Raw genomic sequence first — 19,697 nt, forward strand, 5'->3', positions numbered from 1 at the left:
ATGAGAACATCTAAAATCATTTTTATTGATTTGTGCTTCCTTTAGTCAACAAGGCGCTCCGAATGACGCTTTGAAGATGCAATTATTTCCTTATTCCTTAGAAGGAAGAGCTCGTACTTGGTTCCTTGGGTTGCCTGTTAGATCAATTACTTCTTGGAATGCACTAGCAACACAGTTTGTTTTTCGATTTAACCCACCGACAATGAATGCTTATCTCCAAAATGATATTACAGCTTATCATCAGCTGGATGATGAAAATCTTCACACCACATAGGAATGTTATAAATCTTTCCTTCGATGTTGTCCCGTGCATGACACTCAACAGGAAACACAAATTGAGATTTTCTATAATATGCTGAATTCACACACAAGAAATCTTGTCTACGCATCAGCCAATGGTCCTTTGCTGGATTGTACTTTTGATGATGTTATTAGAATTCTTGAGAGAATTGCTCAGAATGATTATCAATATCCTATCCCTAGAGCTGCACAAGCAAAAGCTACTCTGAGAGTTATTGAATTAGACTCAATATCTGCACTTAATGCTCAAGTTTCTTCTCTTGCAAATATGATAAAAAAAATATGCAAGGGACTAGTGACGTTACACCTATACAAGTCGCTCAACAAGTTGATATTCTGACCTTTTGTTGTGAGATTTGCAGTGATAACCACAACTATGAAGATTGTCCACAATATGCAGAAAATGCCTTTTATGTCAGTAACATCCGTAACAATTCTTATGGCACCTCTTATACTAATTCTACACGCAATCAACATTGGGGAATTTAGAATTCTAGAAAAATACTGCACCATTTCGATATGGGAATATATCTACTCAGGGTAGTTATAATCCAAGGCAAGGGAATTACAATCAACAACAATAGAACTACAATCATCACCCTCTGATGCATCCACAACCAGGCCAAATGAATATAAACCAGAATCAGACGTCGCCACAACCCTTTTCAATGTCGAATCAGCATGGTCAAGAACATTGATGACAACAGTACATACATGTTTCTCCTTCTGACCTGTTAGCAGCTCTTAAAGCTTTAATGTGATAGCATATGACTCACACAGAAGCTATTGTGCAAGGGAACTCATCTTCTATTCAGGCGTTGGAAGAACAATTAGGACAACTTGCTTCAAATCTGAAAACTCGACCACTGGTCACACTACCTAGTGACATGGAAAATCCCAGTTCGAGAGGCAAAGAACACTGTAAGGCTATCACTCTTAGGAGTGGTAAACAAACTGGTGAGCCGACTACAGACTGTGTTGTAGCACCTCAAGATACTAGTAAAGTGATCCCTGGTAAGAAGTTGAATCTGAAGAGCCTGTTGATGTACCAGACAAAGAAGTTCCACAAGCTGTCACTCATATGCCTCATATCCGACCCTCAAAACTGTTGATGCAAACAAGGGTGTCGGCACAATCAGATGTGTGACAGCCCAAAATTGACCCTAGTCGGGAAGTGGTTTCGGGACCGCTAAACCGAGTCACTGAAATGTTTGAATGTGATATTTATTGTCTAGAATATGTAATTATGAATGTGTGAAAATTTCAAGCTTCGATTTAGTCGATTGCATGTGAATTCAGTTAGTAGGACTTGTGTGACACTTTTGAAATGTGATAGGCTAATCTATAAGGATCTAATAGTGCATGTAATAAAAAGGGAGGACTTGCATGTCAAATTTCCCCCCTAATTAGTAGTGGCCGGCCATGCTATGAGTGGAAACATGTCACAAACATGTTATGTTAATGAGGTATGTTAGGAAAAATAAAATAAGGAGTATGGGTAATAAAGAAATGGAAAAAAAAAAGAAAGAATGTGTGTGAGTGTTCCCCCCCCATTGTCGTGAGTTGAAGAAAAGAAAAAAAATTTGTTCATCCTTTTTTTCATTTCTTTTGGCCGAAAATTCTAAGGAAGGAGGAAGGAGTTCTTGCTTCATGTTTGGTTGGGAAGAGGATTAGGAGGAGGTTTGGCCATACTTGTATCTAGATTAAGGTATGTTTGAGGTTGTGCCATGAGATTCATGCATGTTTTTAGTTGCTAGCTTGAGTTCTAATTAGCCCATGGTTCAAATCTTTGCTATGTCATGGGGATGATATTCGGCCTAGGTGGATTTTGTGTTAATGCCATTGCATGCTAAATATGAAGCTTGTTAATGATACATGTGATGGTGGATTGATGACTCTTGGATTTTCTTTTTAGCATTTTTGAGTGAGACATTAAGTTCTTTGTTTAACCATGACCAAAATTGAAATGGTATGGTGTTGTGATGTATTCGGCCATGGTATATCCATAAGTATGATTTATGCTTATTGCATGGTAGGTAAGATTTGTGTTTTGGATTTATGTTCATGTTTAGTTATAATCAACTTTGAGATTCAGCTCTTGCACATATATATATATATGTTTCACATGACGTATTGGTATGACATATACAATATCTCAAGGTATATATTTACATATGATGGTGTTTCGGTTATGGAGTACATGATGGATGCGTATTGAGTTATAATATGTAATGCATTAGTTAGTAAAAGGTATGCCATTTGTGTGTGGTATTGAGTATATAATTGGCCTCAACATAGACATGCATAATCGGCCACATGAATGAGTACATAGGTTGATGTGTTGTTCGGCCATAGGTAAGCATATTGAAGGCTTTATCTTGACTTAGAAAATTCGGCTAAGGAGAGTATTAACTAATGTGTTGAGTTTGATTCATGATTCCGTACATATGTGACTTTAATGTCTAATGAATATATGTGGGCCAAGTACCTTGAGTTCCTCTTTTCGATGCTCAAATGATTAAATTAATTTATTTGTTAAATTAAGCTCAAGAGCAAAGGGGAACTAAATCCGATAAAGGGAAGGAAAAAGTGGTCGAATAGCCATCAGAATCATTCGACAACATCCGAGGTAAGTTTTCGAGTAATGGGACTTAAATTATGATTTGATTAGATTATGTCTTAAGTAAATCAAAATCATGCTCTTGTATGTGGCTATTGAGCCGAAATTGTAAATGTGATAAGTGTCTTGTGTTTGAGCTTTGGTAATGAAAATGAAATATGAATGTGTCATGATTTATTGATATATGTGCATGGTTACTCGAATGATATCCGGGCGAAGTCCTAAAGGGTTTTGTGCTAAGCGACTACATCCGGACTAAGATCCGAAGGCATTTGTGCTAGCGACTATATCCGGGCTAAGTCCCGAAGGCATTTATGCTAGTGACCATATCCGGGTTAAGACCCGAAGGCCTTGTGCGAGTGGTTATATCTGGCTAAACCCCGAAGATGCTTGATTTGGGAATGAGCGATCTTGCTGTAAAAATTTAAATTAATACGCTCGTAAAATCCCAGCGATGAGGTATGTTTCGTGTGTGCTTTGAATTAGTTGATCCCTTACAAATCTGTATTCGCTCAGTCGATAAATGAGCTACCGGCCTTTGGCTAAGTTGATCTTTTGTGTATGAACATAAGGGTTGGTAATGTGAAGTAAGTATGATATTGAGAATTTGTGCATATGAAATTATCCGTTTAGCTATATGAATGCTATACTTTTGTTGTGCTGGAATCCCTTGCTCAAAACTTACTAAGCATAAATTGCTTCCTCCGTTTCTTTGTTTCTCTGTTTTATAGATTTTGGCTCGTCAGCTATCGGACTCGAGATTTTTGGAAGTCGAAGTCTCCCACACTATCAAAGCCCCCTTTTGGTACAATTTTGGTTGAACTTTGAAATGGCATGTATAGGACTACCCTTCTTGTTGTTGGTCATGTACCCATGGATTTTGTGTAAATTTGGATAGCCATGCGAAAATGGCTTATATACATTTTTAGCATAGTACTATAATCGTTTTGTATGTTGATCACTAAGAGGTATGGAAATGTTTGGAAACGATTAGCCATTGGAATGGTTAATCATGATTATACTTGGTGCTATATATGCAAAAAAAGGGCTAATTGAATCATGGAAACTATGAAATAGGTAAAGTCTACCTTAAAGGCAGATGCTGACAGCAGCAGCGATGTGGATGTGAAAAATCACTAAAAATATTAGGAATGGAATTAAATAGTGAATAAATTATGTAAATGAACCTTGATGAATCTAATTTCATATGGAAGAAACGAAACGGTCATATGAGTTGTATGTTAAGAGATATTTAGGTTTTCGTGAAACAGGGCCAGAACGGTTTCTGGATTCCCTGTTCCGACTTTGGAAATTCATTATAAATTAACCAGAGACAATTAGGAGTCATGCCATATATTTATAGATTCCTCTTTGAGTCTAGTTTCTATAGAAACAAACAGCATCAGTATTGAAGCCTTGTACAGGGAGATATCCAAGTCGTAATGCACGAAGGTCAGTGTAGTTGATCCCTGTAACATGGGAGAATTTAACTAATAAACTGTACTAATTGGCCCAACCAAAAATTATAGAAAAAAATTTGTAGATGCATATATGAGTCTAGTTTCAGGGAAAAATCACGAAACTAATTTTCGAGTTGTGGAACTCAAGATATGATTTTTAAGGTGAGAGTGACACAGTTAGCCAACTGTCTGGAAATTTTTAAAATGAACTGTGCAAGTAAATAAATTAAGTCGGTCAGCACCTCGTGTTCGACTCCGGCAACGGTCTCGGGCACAGGTGTTACAATTTCATTGGTATCAGAGCTACGGTTTAGTCGATTCTAGGACTACCGTAATACGTTTGGGTCTAGCTATACATGCCATTTTGTGATTATTTGATAGTGTGGTGATTTCTGACAATTGAAAATGTGTTTATTTATAGTAATGGATCCCGATCCCGACCGAGCGGTAGCTGATGATCTTAAGAGTGTGGCGCATGCTCCCACACAAGGGACAGCTCCGGCGGACTCTCAACCGATTGCTAGTAATCCAAATGACGAAGCTAGACAAGCTTTCTATAGCGTAATGAATGATTGGTTCAACCAATACATTCGAACTAATACGGCTGTCCACAACCTCCATTCCCGACTAATGCCACCCCTGCACCTACAATACCTCCGGCAACTGACCAAATAAGGTCAAATAAGCCCCCAGTTGACAGAATCTGAAAACACGGGGCTACTGAATTTAAAGCTACGGACAACGATGATGCCGAGCAAGCTGAATTTTGGTTGGACAACAGTATCCGGGTACTCGACGAGCTATCTTGCACACCCGATGAGTGCCTAAAGTGTACTATCTCCTTGCTACGTGATTCTGCCTACTATTGGTGGAATACGTTGACTTCTGTTGTGCCTAGAGAGCAAGTAACTTGGGAGTTTTTCCAAACCGAGTTTCGGAAAAAGCATATCAGTCAGAGATTCATTGACCAAAAACGGAAGGAATTTCTTGAACTCAAACAAGGTTCCATGTCGGTTACCGACTATGAACAAAAATTTGTGAGGCTTAACCGGTATGCGCGAGAATGCATTTCTTCAGAAGTTGTGATGTGTAAATGTTTCGAGGATGGACTAAATGATGATATAAAGCTGTATGTTGGCATCTTGGAAATCCGAGAATTTGTGGCACTTGTTGAGCGAGCTTGTAAAGCTGAGGAGCTAAGTATGGAGAAAAGAAAAGCTGATATGGGAGCAAAGGAGTTTTGTAAGAGGTCTTCGGGGAAGCCCTTCCCACAGTCATCGAAGAAATTTAGAGATGACTTAGGCCGGTCTAAGGACACTTCGGGTTTCTCTAGACGAGATCGCGATCGACCCCTTGTGAGCACACGAGTCACTTCGGTCGCCAGTGTTGGAAATGATCGTCGAGACAGAACGGAATGTCGATATTGCGGTAAATGGCATTCGGGGAGTTGTAGATTCCATGACCGCTCCTGTTACAAGTGCGGATCAGTTGACCACTTCATTAAAGATTGCCCGAGGTTGTCTGAACAGAATGTAAATCAGAGTGGGAAACCGGGTGCTACCACTGCTCGAGGTAGACCATCTAGAAATACGGGCAATGCTAGTGGTGGTCAGAGAGGATCTAGAGATGCTACGACCAGATCCGAGGCTCGCGCTCCTGCTAGGACTTATGCTATACGCGCACGCGAGGATGCTTCCTCGCCAGATGTTATTACCGGTACTTTTACTCTCTTTGATACTAATGTGATTGCTTTGATTGACCCTGGTTCTACTCATTCTTATATATGCGAAACCTTAGCATCCAGTAAGACTTTACCTATTGAGTCTACTGAGTTTGTAATTCGGGTGTCAAATCCCTTGGGTCGTTACGTGCTTGTCGACAAAGTGTGTAAGAAATGTCCCCTAGTAATTCGAGGTTCCTGTTTTCCAGTGGACTTGATGCTTTTGCCGTTTGATGAATTTGATGTTATTCTTGGTTTGGATTGGTTGACCGTGCATGATGCGGTTGTGAATTGCAAAAGCAAGACTATGGATTTGAGGTGCGCAAATAACGAGATGATCCGAGTTGAGTCTACGGACTTAAAGGGGTTGCCAGCTGTAATATCATCAATGTTGGCCCAGAAATATGTAAGAAAGGGGTGCGAAGCATACCTTGCGTATGTACGTGATGATAAGGAGTTAGAAATAAAACTCGAATCTGTGCCGGTGGTTTGTGAATACCCGGATGTTTTTCTCGAAGAATTACCGGGTTTGCCACCTGTTCGGGAGATAGAGTTTGGTATTGAGCTTGTACCTGGGACTACGCCGATTTCGATAGCTCCGTATCGTATGGCACCAACCGAGTTAAAAGAGTTGAAAGCTCAGTTGCAAGAATTGACGGATAGAGGTTTCGCTCGACCAAGTTTCTCACCTTGGGGTACACCAGTATTGTTTATGAAAAGAAGGACGGAACCATGAGGTTGTGCATTGACTATCGTCAGCTGAATAAAGTGACGATAAAGAATAAATATCCGTTACCGCGTATTGATGATTTGTTTGGTCAACTAAAGGGAGCCTCAGTGTTTTCAAAGATAGATTTGAGATCGGGTTATTATCAGTTGCGGATTCGAGATTCGGACGTACCCAAAACTGCTTTCAGAACGAGGTACGGTCACTACAAGTTCTTAGTGATGCCGTTCGGGCTCACTAATGCCCCTGCGGTATTTATGGATTTGATGAATCGGATCTTCAGACAGTATTTGGACCGGTTCGTAGTTGTGTTCATTGATGACATCTTGGTCTATTCAAGAGATGAGACCGAACATGCTGAGCACCTGAGATTAGTGTTGCAAATTTTGCGGGATAAGCAGTTATATGCTAAGTTCAGTAAGTGTGAGTTCTGGTTAAGAGAGGTTAGCTTCTTGGGTCATGTGGTACCCGCATCGGGTATTCGAGTTGACCCGAGCAAAATTTCAGCCATACTTAACTGGAAGCCTCCAAGAAATATTACTGAGGTTCGGAGCTTTTTGGGACTTGCCGGTTACTACCGATGGTTTGTAAAAGGTTTCTCGATGATAGCCACACCAATAACGAAATTGCTTCAGAAAGATGTTAAGTTTGAATGGACAGAAAAGTGTCAGAAAAGTTTCGATCAATTGAAAACTCATTTGACGGAAGCTCCAGTACTAGTGCAGCCCGAATCCGGCAAAGAGTTTGTCATTATAGTGATGCCTCCCTACTTGGGTTGGGTTGCGTATTGATGCAAGAAGGTCGAGTTGTGGCCTATGCGTCGAGACAATTAAAGCCACATGAGAAAAATTATCCGACCTATGATCTCAAATTAGCTGCCATCATATTCGCTTTGAAATATGGCGACATTACTTATTTGGTGAGAAGTGCCATGTATTTTCGGATCACAAAAGTCTCAAATATTTGATGACTCAAAGAGACTTGAATCTGCGACAAAGGCGTTGGCTTGAGTTGTTGAAAGATTATGAGCTTGTCATTGATTATCACCCGGGAAAGGCTAATGTGGTTGCGGACGCCTTAAGCCGGAAATCACTGTTTGCTTTACGAGCGATGAATGTACACTTGTCTGTTCTACCCGACAATGTGTTAGTAGCTGAATTAAAGGCCAAACCATTATTGATTCATCAAATTCGTGAAGCTCAGAAAGTCGACGATGAATTGGTTGCAAAATGGGCTGAATATGTTCCGAATATGGAATCTGAATTTCAAATTGATGATGACGATTGTTTGAGGTTCAAGAATCGTTTGTGTGTTCCAAGAAATTCAGAACTTATTTCGATGATTCTGAATGAAGCTCATTGTAGCCGAATATCAATCCACCCGGGGAGTACGAAAATGTACAACGACCTAAGACGTCAGTTTTGGTGGTATGGTATGAAACGAGACATTTTCGACTTTGTTTCGAAGTGCTTAGTATGTCAGCAAGTGAAGGCGGAACATCAAGTGCCCACGGGTTTGCTTCAGCCGATCATGATACCTGAATGGAAATGGGAACGAGTCACGATGGATTTTGTATCTGGGTTGCCAGTGTCGGCAAGTAAGAAAGATGCGATTTGGGTCGTCGTTGATAGATTGACTAAGTCAGCTCATTTTATCCCCGTACGCACGGATTTTTCAATGGATAAACTAGCTGAATTGTATGTTTCTTAGATTGTGAGATTACACGGGGTACCTATTTCTATCGTGTCGGATAGAGACCCGAGATTCACCTCACGATTTTGGAAGAAATTGCAAGAAGCTTTGGGTACCAAGCTGCATTTTAGCACTGCTTTTCACCCCCAAACCGATGGTCAATCCGAGCGGATAATTCAGATACTTGAGGATATGTTGAGATGTTGCATCCTCGAGTTCAGTGGTTCATGGGAACGGTATTTGCCTTTGATTGAATTCGCTTACAATAATAGTTTTCAATCAAGTATTAAGATGGCACCTTACGAGGCTTTGTACGGTCGTAAATGCCATACACCATTGTTTTGGACCGAGCTCGGTGAAAGTAAAATTTTCGGAGTTGATTTGATTAAAGATGCCGAATAGAAAGTAAAGGTAATCCATGAAAGTCTGAAGGCAGCCACAGATCGTCAGAAATCGTATGCGGATTTGAAACGAAAAGACATTGAATATCAGGTGGGAGATAAAGTGTTTCTTAAAGTTTCGCCTTGGAAAAACATACTCAGATTTGGCCGTAAGGGCAAGTTGAGCCCGAGATTCATTGGGCCGTACGAAATCTCCGAACGAGTTGGTCCAGTTGCGTATAGATTGATTTTGCCCCCTGAACTTGAAAAGATTCACGACGTCTTTCATGTTTCGATGCTTCGACGTTATAGATCCGATCCGTCACACGTGATTAATCCATCAGAAGTTGAAATTCAATCTGACTTGAGTTATGAAGAAGAACCGATTCGTATCCTAGCTCGTGAAGTGAAAGAGTTGCGAAACAAAAGGGTTCCGTTAGTAAAGGTGTTATGGCTCAAACACGGAGTCGAAGAAGCTACTTGGGAAACCGAGAATGCCATGAAAGAACGATACCCAAACTTATTTACCGGTAAGATTTTCGGGGACGAAAATTTCTTAAGTGGAGGAGAGTTGTGACAGCCCAAAATTTCTTAAGTGGGGAAGTGGTTTCGGGACCGCTAAACCGAGTCATCGAAATGTTTGAATGTGATATTTATTGTCTAGAATATGTAATTATGAATGTGTGAAAATTTCAAGCTTCGATTTAGTCGATTGCATGTGAATTTAGTTAGTAGGACTTGTGTGACACTTTTGAAATGTGAGAGGCCAATCTATAAGGATCTAATAGTGCATGTAATAAAAAGGGAGGACTTGCATGTCAAATTCCCCCCTAATTAGTAGTGGCCGGCCATGCTATGAGTGGAAACATGTCACAAACATGTTATGTTAGTGAGGTATGTTAAGAAAAATAAAATAAGGAATATGGGTAATAAAGAAATGGAAAACAAAGAAAGAATGTGTGTGAGTGTTCCCCCCCCCCATTACCGTGAGTTGAAGAAAAGAAAAAAAAATTTGTTCATCCTTTTTTTCATTTCTTTTGGCCGAAAATTCTAAAGAAGGAGGAAGGAGTTCTTGCTTCATGTTTGGTTGGGAAGAGGATTAGGAGGAGGTTTGGCCATACTTGTATCTAGATTAAGGTATGTTTGAGGTTGTGCCATGAGATTCATGCATGTTTTTAGTTTCTAGCTTGAGTTCTAATTAGCCCATGGTTCAAATATTTGCTATGTCATGGGGATGATATTCGGCCTAGGTGGATTTTGTGTTAATGCCATTGCATGCTAAATATGAAGCTTGTTAATGATACATGTGATGGTGGATTGATGACTCTTGGATTTTCTTTTTAGAATTTTTGAGTGAGACATTAAGTTCTTTGTTTAACCATGACCAAAATTGAAATGGTATGGTGTTGTGATGTATTCGGCCATGGTATATCCATAAGTATGATTTATGCTTATTGCATGGTAGGTAAGATTTGTGTTTTGGATTTATGTTCATGTTTAGTTATAATCAACTTTGAGATTCGGCTCTTGCACATATATATATATGTTTGCACATGACGTATTGGTATGACATATACAATATCTCAAGGTATATATTTACATATGATGGTGTTTCGGTTATGGAGTACATGATGGATGCGTATTGAGTTATAATATGTAATGCATTAGTTAGTAAAAGGTATGCCATTTGTGTGTGGTATTGAGTATATAATTGGCCTCAACATAGACATGCATAATCGGCCACATGAATGAGTACATAGGTTGATGTGTTGTTCGGCCATAGGTAAGCATATTGAAGGCTTTATCTTGACTTAGAAAATTCGGCTAAGGAGAGTATTAACTAATTTGTTGAGTTTGATTCATGATTCCGTACATATGTGACTTTAATGTCTAATGAATATATGTGGGCCAAGTACCTTGAGTTCCTCTTTTCGATGCTCAAATGATTAAATTAATTTATTTGTTAAATTAAGCTCAAGAGCAAAGGGGAACTAAATCCGATAAAGGGAAGGAAAAAGTGGTCGAATAGCCATCGGAATCATTCGACAACATCCGAGGTAAGTTTTCGAGTACTGGGACTTAAATTATGATTTGATTAGATTATGTCTTAAGTAAATCAAAATCATGCTCTTGTATGTGGCTATTGAGCCGAAATTGTAAATGTGATAAGTGTCTTGTGTTTGAGCTTTGGTAATGAAAATGAAATATGAATGTGTCATGATTTATTGATATATGTGCATGGTTACTCAAATGATATTCGGGCTAAGTCCTGAAGGGTTTTGTGCTAAGCGACTACATCCGGACTAAGATCCGAAGGCATTTGTGCTAGCGACTATATCCGGGCTAAGTCCCGAAGGCATTTATGCTAGTGACCATATCCGGGGTAAGACCCGAAGGCCTTGTGCGAGTGGTTATATCCGGCTAAACCCCGAAGATGCTTGATTTGGGAATGAGCGATCTTGCTGTAAAAATTTAAATTAATACGCTCGTAAAATCCCAGCGATGAGGTATGTTTCGTGTGTGCTTTGAATTAGTTGATCCCTTACAAATCTGTATTCGCTCAGTCAATAAATGAGCTACCGGCCTTTGGCTAAGTTGATCTTTTGTGTATGAACATAAGGGTTGGTAATGTGAAGTAAGTATGATATTGAGAATTTGTGCATATGAAATTATCCGTTTAGCTATATGAATGCTATACTTTTGTTGTGCTGGAATCCCTTGCTCAAAACTTACTAAGCATAAATTGCTTACTCCGTTTCTTTGTTTCTCTGTTTTATAGATTTTGGCTCGTCAGCTATCGGACTCGAGATTTTTGGAAGTCGAAGTCTCCCACACTATCAAAGCCCCCTTTTGGTACAATTTTGGTTGAACTTTGAAATGGCATGTATAGGACTACCCTTCTTGTTGTTGGTCATGTACCCATGGATTTTGTGTAAATTTGGATAGCCATGCGAAAATGGCTTATATACGTTTTTAGCATAGTACTATAATCGTTTTGTATGTTGATCACTAAGAGGTATGGAATTGTTTGGAAACGATTAGCCATTGGAATGGTTAATCATGATTATACTTGGTGCTATGTATGCAAAAAAAGGGCTAATTGAATCATGGAAACTATGAAATAGGTAAAGTCTACCTTAAAGGCAGATGCTGACAGCAGCAGCGATGTGGATGTGAAAAATCACTAAAAATAGTAGGATTGGAATTAAATAGTGAATAAATTATGTAAATGAACCTTGATGAATCTACTTTCATATGGAAGAAACGAAACGGTCATATGAGTTGTATGTTAAGAGATATTTAGGTTTTCGTGAAACAGGGCTAGAACGGTTTCTGGATTCCCTATTCCGACTTTGGAAATTCATTATAAATTAACCAGAGAGAATTAGGAGTCATTCCATATATGTATAGATTCCTCTTTGAGTCTCGTTTCTATAGAAACAAACAGCATCAGTATTGAAGCCCTGTACAGGGAGATATCCAAGTCGTAATGCGCGAAGGTCAGTGTAGTCGATCCCTGTAACATGTTAGACTTTAACTAATAAACAGTACTAATTGGCCCAACCAAAAATTATAGAAAAAAATTTGTAGATGCATATATGAGTCTAGTTTCAGGGGAAAATCACGAAACTAATTTTTGAGTTGTGGAACTCAAGATATGATTTTTAAGGTGACAGTGACACAGTTAGCCAGCTATTTGGAAATTTTTAAAATGAACTGTGCAAGTAAATGAATTAAGTCGGTCAGCACCTCGTGTTCGACTCCGGCAACGGTCTCGGGCATGGGGTGTTACAATATGTATCTCTACCATTACCTTTTTCACAAAGATTCGGGGAGAATGAGCATGGGAAGTAGTACCAATAGTTCCTAAACACATTAAAGCAACTTCAGGTTAACATTCCTTTAATCGATGCTCTTGTGCAAATTCCAAATAATGTGAAATTTATGAAGGAGCTCTTGTCCAAGAAAAAGAAGCTCAGTGATATAGAAACTATTGCACTCACAAAGGGTTGTAGTGTTGTTCTGACAAATAAGTTGCCCCTCAAAATGAAAGATCTTGGGAGCTTTACTATCCCATGTTCCATTGGCAACCATTATTTGGGCAAAGGCCTTATGCCACTTGGGAGCTAGCATCAACTTAACGTCACTATCTACTTTCAAAAAGTTGGGAATTGGTCACATGAAACTTCTACTGTGACATTGCAACTAGTTGATCGATCCTTGGCTCAATCTAAAGGGAAAATTAAAGATGTCTTAGTTCATGTGGATAAATTCATTTTTCCAATTGATTTTATTATACATGACTACGAGGAAGACAAGAAGGTTCCCATAATCTTAGGATGACCATTTTTAGCCACAGAACGAACTCTTATTGATGTTTACAAAGGTGAACTGACCATGCAACTTAACGATGAGCACTTTACCTTCAGTATTTTCAAATCTATCCAATGCAATGACAAAAAATAATGCCATATTGTCGATGTGCTCGATGATTTAAATGTAGAAGAATTCAACGACCAAAGCACAATACTTTCTGAGGAGTTTTCCGTGACATTTGATGATGAATTCTTAGATAATTGTGACAATAGGGTTGACGCTAATCATATTATACTCAGGCATGGATAGCAGATTTAATCCTTAGATTTGGCTAACAAAATAGCTCCAATTTTTAATTCATCTATTGATGAAGCTCCTACTCTAGAATTGAAACCATTACCTACTCATCTTAAATACGTCTTTCTTAGTGATAACAATACTCTCCCAGTTAGTCTCCGCAACACTGGATGTCACTCAAGAAGAGAAATTGGTCGATATTCTTAAGCAACATAAATGAGCTATTGCTTGGAGTATTGTCGATATCTGAAGCATTAGGCCATCTTTTTACATGTACAAGATCAAGTTGAAAGATGAAGGCAAGCAATTGATTAAGCAACAAAGAATATTAAACGAGAAAATGAAGGAAGTTGGTAAGAAAGAAATTATAAAGTGGCTTGATGCTGGAATTATTTATCCTATTTCTGATAGCAATTGGGTAAGTCCAGTGCAATGCGTTCCTAAAAAGAGTGGCATCACTGTGGTTAGCAATGACAAAGATGAATTAATTTCTACACGCATTCCTACAGGATGGCGAGTCTGTATGGATTATCTTAAACTTAATGCTGCCACAAGGAAGGACCACTTCCCACTTCTTTTCATTGACCAAATGTTGGATAGCTTGCTAGAAAAGCCTATTACTATTTCTTAGACAGCTATTTTGGATACAATCAATTTGCGATTGCACCGGAAGATCAAGAGAAAACAACTTTGACCTGTCTCTTTGGTACTTTTTCTTTTCACCGTATGCCTTTTGGTCTTTGCAACGCACCAGCCACATTTCAAAGGTGCATGATGGCAATATTCTTAGATATGATTGAAGATTCTTTAGAGGTTTTTATGGATGATTTCTAAGTCTATAGGAATGATTTTGATCATTTTGCTGACAATTTGGATAAAGTATTGCAACGATGTGAAAACACACATCTTGTTTTAAATTGGGCAAAATGTCATTTCATAGCAACTGAAGGCATTGTGTTAGGCCATCGTATCTCTCATCAAGGCATTGAAGTAGACAAAGCTAAAGTGGAAATCATTGAGAAATTACCTCCACCGACAAATGTGAAAGGTATCTTCAGTTTTCTTGGGCATGTGGGCTTTTACAGAAGATTTATTAGAGATTTCTCAAAAATTGCAAGGTCCTTATGCTTATTGCTAGAACAGAATTGAAAATTCTTCTTTGACGATACATGTTTGGATACATTCATTCAATTAAAGAAGTAGCTAGTAAATGCACCCATTATTGTTGCACTAGATTGGTCTCAACCTTTTTGAAGTTATGTGCGATGTAAGTGACTTTGCTATGGGTGTTGTTCTAGGACAACGCAAGGGAAAAATATTTCACGCCATCTATTATGCTAGCAAAACTCTTACAGAGGCTCAAATCAATTATACCACTACAGAGAAAGAATTGTTAGCTGTAGCCTTTGCTTTTGACAAGATTCGTTCTTATATTGTCGATGCAAAGATTATTGTATTTATCGATCATTCAGCGTTGAGATATCTTTTTGTGAAGAATGATGCAAAACCTAGATTGATACACTGGATCTTACTGCTGTAAGAATTCGACATCAAGATAAAAGACTGCAAAGGTTCAAAAAATCAAGTTACAAACCATTTGTCTTCGTGAAGCAGTGAAGTATCATTGGAACGAACCATATTTATTCAAGGTATGCAATGACAACATTATTCAACGTTGTGTTTCAGAAAAGGATATGCTTTCAATTCTGAAGCATTGTCATGATACTCCTTATGGCGGTCATTTCGATGACATGCGTACTGCTACTAAAGTTCTCTAATCGGGATTCTTCTGGTTTTCATTAATCAAAGACACCCACAATTTTGTGAATCAATGCGATAGATGTCAGCGCACTGGTTCTATATCCCGACGCAATGAAATGTTACAGCAGCCAATTATGGAGGTTGAATTGTTTGATGTTTAGGGTATGGATTTTATGGAACCTTTTCCAAGTTTATTTGGAAATCTTTATATATTAGTAGCTGTTGACTATGTCTCGAAGTGAGTTGAAGCTGTTGCATTCCCAAAGGATGATGCAAAGACAATGCTTAAATTTTTTCACAAGTATATACTCACCCGCTTTCGCACACCATAGGCATTGATTAGTGATCAGGGTATACACTTTCATTGCAACCAAGTGGCAACCGTGCTGAAGAGATATAAAGTTAATCATAGATGGCCACTACTTATCATTCGCAAACTAATGCATAAGCCGAAGTGTCAAATAGACAAATTAAAACCATACTTGTGAAGGTTGTGAACCCTTCGAGGAAAGATTGGTCTTCTAGACTGGATGACGCTTTATGGGCATTGCGAATAGCATACAAAACACCATTAGGGATGTCGCCATATCAATTGGTTTTTAGGAAAGCATGTCAATTGCCAGTTGAAATGGAACACAAAGCAATATGGGCAATTAAGTAAGTGAACATGGACTATGAAGCTGCTAGAAAGAAAAGGCTTTTAGATATCACTTATTTGGAGAAGAATAGGTGAAATGCCTATCAAAACACTACAATTTACAAGGAAAAGATGAAACGATGGCATGATAGAATTAATTTTCAACGATAATTTATAGTGGGTCAGCAAGTTTTATTATTCAATTCTAAACTAAAACTGCACCCGGGTAAATTGCGCTCACGTTGGTCTGGACCTTTCGAAGTTATCGAAGTATCTCCTCATGGTGCAGTCATAATCAAAGATTTACATGATGGACACCAATTCAAAGTGAATGGTCAACGATTGAAACATTATCTTAGGAATATTGATCAAAAGAAGGCCTACCATTAAATTGGTCGAACAATTTTAATTTTTTTCTCTGCAATTTATTACTACGTAATTTTATTTTATTTTTGCTTCTGTTCAAGATTGTTATATTTTTTTTTACTTTTTTAGAATAATTAGGTACCATTGTCAACGCACTTAGGCTTTATTGTCAATGCAGTTCGTACTATTATACTGTCACTTCTGACTCAGCAAGAATAAGGATAGATCAGAAATTTAAGATCCCATCGTTTAATCAAAAGTCACCTAGCCGTCTGATCTGTTTGAGCGGGTGCAATCCTCATTGGATGTAATTATTCCCACCAACTTTATTTCCCTTCAAAAAATCATGTCTTTCCATCTTCTTTTACTCACTATAAACCCCTATTCACTGTGCTGACTGTGAAATACCTAAGCAACCATTTTTATTCACTTTTTCTTCCCCAAGTTCGTACCTTTACACTTTCAAATCATCTTCACTCCACAAAACAAACAAAATATGGCAAAAACGAGAGGATTAGTCAAGAAAGCCACCAAGCCTATTGAACACTCATCCTCTGCAACTGCAGTTTGGAGTCAAAATCTCCATGCCAATAGAGAAAAATGAACCGGTGATCTTTTCAACGAAAGTGGCCAATGACCGATTTCAAAACAACATCTTAAAGTGAAACTTCCTCCTAGAACAGGGCATTCTTCTTTTGCAATAGCAAGACTTCGGTAAACAAGTTTCCAAAACCATCTCTAAGTTGAAGTGGGAAACTTTCTGCACGCATCCTAGAAGCTATTCTCTTTCATTGGTACATGAGTTTTACACTAACCTTTATGACCATGAGTTAGAGTTTATCTTTGTTCGAGAATGTTTAATCCCATGGAATGCTACAAAAATTAATGAGTTGTACAACACTAAGGTGGATATCGATGAACACTCCAAGTTTATTGAGGATACCACAGATGACAAAAGGGACTTGTTGGTGTGGGATTTATGTGTCGAAAGAACATTGTGGATGGGTTCACATCAAAAGAATTATACGATGCACCGCCGCTTCCTAACATTACAAAGAAAAATCTGGTTTCATTTTGTCAGCTGCAGGTTACTGCCACCCATTCATAACACCATAGTCAACCTCGATAGAATGTGCCTTATACATTTTACTGTCAAGGGTAGAAAGATTGATGTCAGTACAATACTCCACCAGGAAATTGCTGACTGCACTGGACGGCAAAATGGAATTTTGGTTTTCCCATCATTGGTGATGCTATTGTGCCAGCAAAAAGGGATCGTGCCCTCCGTGATGATGAAGAAGTATTAGAAAATAAGGATCCGATCAATGAAGCATCTATTAAAAGAATGACTCGTGGCAAAGATATACCAACAATGAAGGAGGCAGAAACCAACAAAACAAAGAAGGGCAAAACTAAGGCAGAGACCAAAGGAATGAACCTGATTATAGAGATATCATTGTTACACAAAATGAAGGATATCGAGAAGTTGGCCAATTCTATTAGCAATAACCAGATCATGCTTGTCACGACAATAGAGGATATGGATAGATCACAAAATTTTTTCTACGCTTATACCAAGGCCTATAACAACTCTATTGTAGCCATATTATGTCAGTTATGCCTGACCCCACTCCTAAAATTTCAAGTGTTCCCACCGATTATCCAAGAGTATGAACCCTCTTCCAAGGAAGATAACCTAGGGGACCAAGATAGATCAGTGGCATCCCCTTTTATTGTGCACACCTCTGATGTTAAAAAAGAAGAAGGCTCAATGAATGTTGAGGAGTGCATGCGATGGATTGATAGCCTGGTCGAAGGTGACTTCATTACTGGTCAAGAAGCACCTGCTGTTGAGGAGGAAGTTACGGTGGAAGAGGAGGACGTCTGTGTTGAAGTTGTGAACAAGAAGGCCGAGGAAGAAAATACTAAGACAGAAGCTACTAAGAAAGAATCTGTTGAGGACATTGTCAATGCATCCGAGTTTGTGGGTGCAACTACTAATAATCTGGAGCGAGATGGAGCTAGACCAGCAGAAGCTACAGAGGTAACCAGTGAGGAGCACCACAACTCATTGACGATAGTGGTATATACTAAACTACTCAATGTGACCCTTCCTACACAATAAGCAGCCGATAATGCCGAGGCTATGCCAGAAACTGAGGAGAAATCCGAGGATCGTGCGAAGCCTAAAAAAAAGAAGAGAAAGTACTCTAAAGATAAAAAGCTAAAAAAGAAGGAGAAAAAGAGGAGGAAGAAGAAACATCATGCAACCACATTGATGGCCGATGAATACTGAGTTAGTTTATTTTAATTTTTAGTTGTAGCATTCATGTATTGTATGTAGCTATAATTTTCATTTTATTAGTGCACATTATCGTTACATTTTTATTGTCATTGCATTTTAATTTTAGTGTATTGGGGACAATACAAACTTTAAGTTTGGGGGAATGCATATGGGTTTTGGGAATACACCCACATTTCAATTTTTTTTTGAAACATGCAAGGTTTATTCGTGGTTAATGCAAATGTGTTTAAATTTTTTTGTTACATTTGATGCTTAAATCTTAAATCATGTGAGCAGTCAATGAATGAGTTGGATAAATTTGACTGAATATTGTATCTTCAATTTTTTGATGAATTATTTAGGTTGTATTAGTAATGGATAACTAGTAGCATTCCTTGAATCTTGAATGAATCTGCCTTTTACAACTACTCAAATGTATATATAGTTATGAATAACAAATGTATATATAGTTATGAATAACAGACACTTCAAAGTGGGTGTATTGTGAAATGTTAAAAGGGGAACGCTCTAATGCAAGCGTTAGCAAAATAAATCTAGCCAAAGGCTGTCGTTGCACGAGTGTGTGTCTGCACACTTACATACTTCCTGGGGGTTTGTTTCATTCCATCGTTACTTCTCAAGAACAAGGGTATAATAACTCAACGAAATCCCTTGTTAAAAAAAAAGAATAAAAAAGAAAGAGAGAGAAACGTATATTGTACAATAAATGCTGTATTGGTAGATAGAATTTAGGATTTAAAATATGATACTGGTTTTGATGAAGTTGCAATCTTATTCATTCATACTCCTGTATTGTCGATGCAATATTTTGTCATTTGAATGTGACTCATTCATTGGGATTTTAAGTGATTCAAGTTGTTAGAATGATCATTTGTCTTAGTGAATTCTTGTGTAGCCTTGCTAGTTTCTGTTTTACTTGAGGACAAGTAAAAACTCAAGTTTGAGGGTGTGATAGTACTAGAAAAAGCATATGTTTCCTCTCTACTTATTGGTTAATTTGTACCCATTTAGTTATCTTTAGCACATATTTTAGTATTTTCAGTTCAGTAAATTACATTTTATAACTCAATGGATCTCAACCTATTTATCCTTAATTTTGTCATGTTTTGGTACTA

General features: G+C 38.2%; 1 protein-coding gene across 1 annotated transcript; it reads left to right on the forward strand.

The window, feature by feature from the left end:
- Nucleotides 1-352: 352 nt before the first annotated feature.
- Nucleotides 353-18,573, forward strand: LOC107917357 (uncharacterized). Its single transcript, XM_016846715.1, has 4 exons — nt 353-550; nt 1,065-1,314; nt 17,543-18,328; nt 18,407-18,573. The coding sequence occupies exons 1-4, from the start codon at nt 353-355 to the stop codon at nt 18,571-18,573; spliced, it is 1,401 nt and encodes a 466-aa protein (XP_016702204.1).
- The last annotated feature ends 1,124 nt before the right edge of the window (nt 18,574-19,697 follow it).

The sequence above is a fragment of the Gossypium hirsutum genome, chromosome A01, assembly GCF_007990345.1.
Source record: "Gossypium hirsutum isolate 1008001.06 chromosome A01, Gossypium_hirsutum_v2.1, whole genome shotgun sequence".
Taxonomy (NCBI): domain Eukaryota; kingdom Viridiplantae; phylum Streptophyta; class Magnoliopsida; order Malvales; family Malvaceae; genus Gossypium; species Gossypium hirsutum.

Coding starts and splice junctions, on each gene's coding strand:
- LOC107917357 (XM_016846715.1), top strand. CDS start 353: ATGCTGAATTCACACACAAGAAATCTTGTCTACGCATCAGCCAATGGT. Junction 551..1,064: donor TATCTGCACTTAATGCTCAA/GTTTCTTCTCTT, acceptor TTAATGTGATAG/CATATGACTCACACAGAAGC. Junction 1,315..17,542: donor TACTAGTAAAGTGATCCCTG/GTAAGAAGTTGA, acceptor CTATTGTGCCAG/CAAAAAGGGATCGTGCCCTC.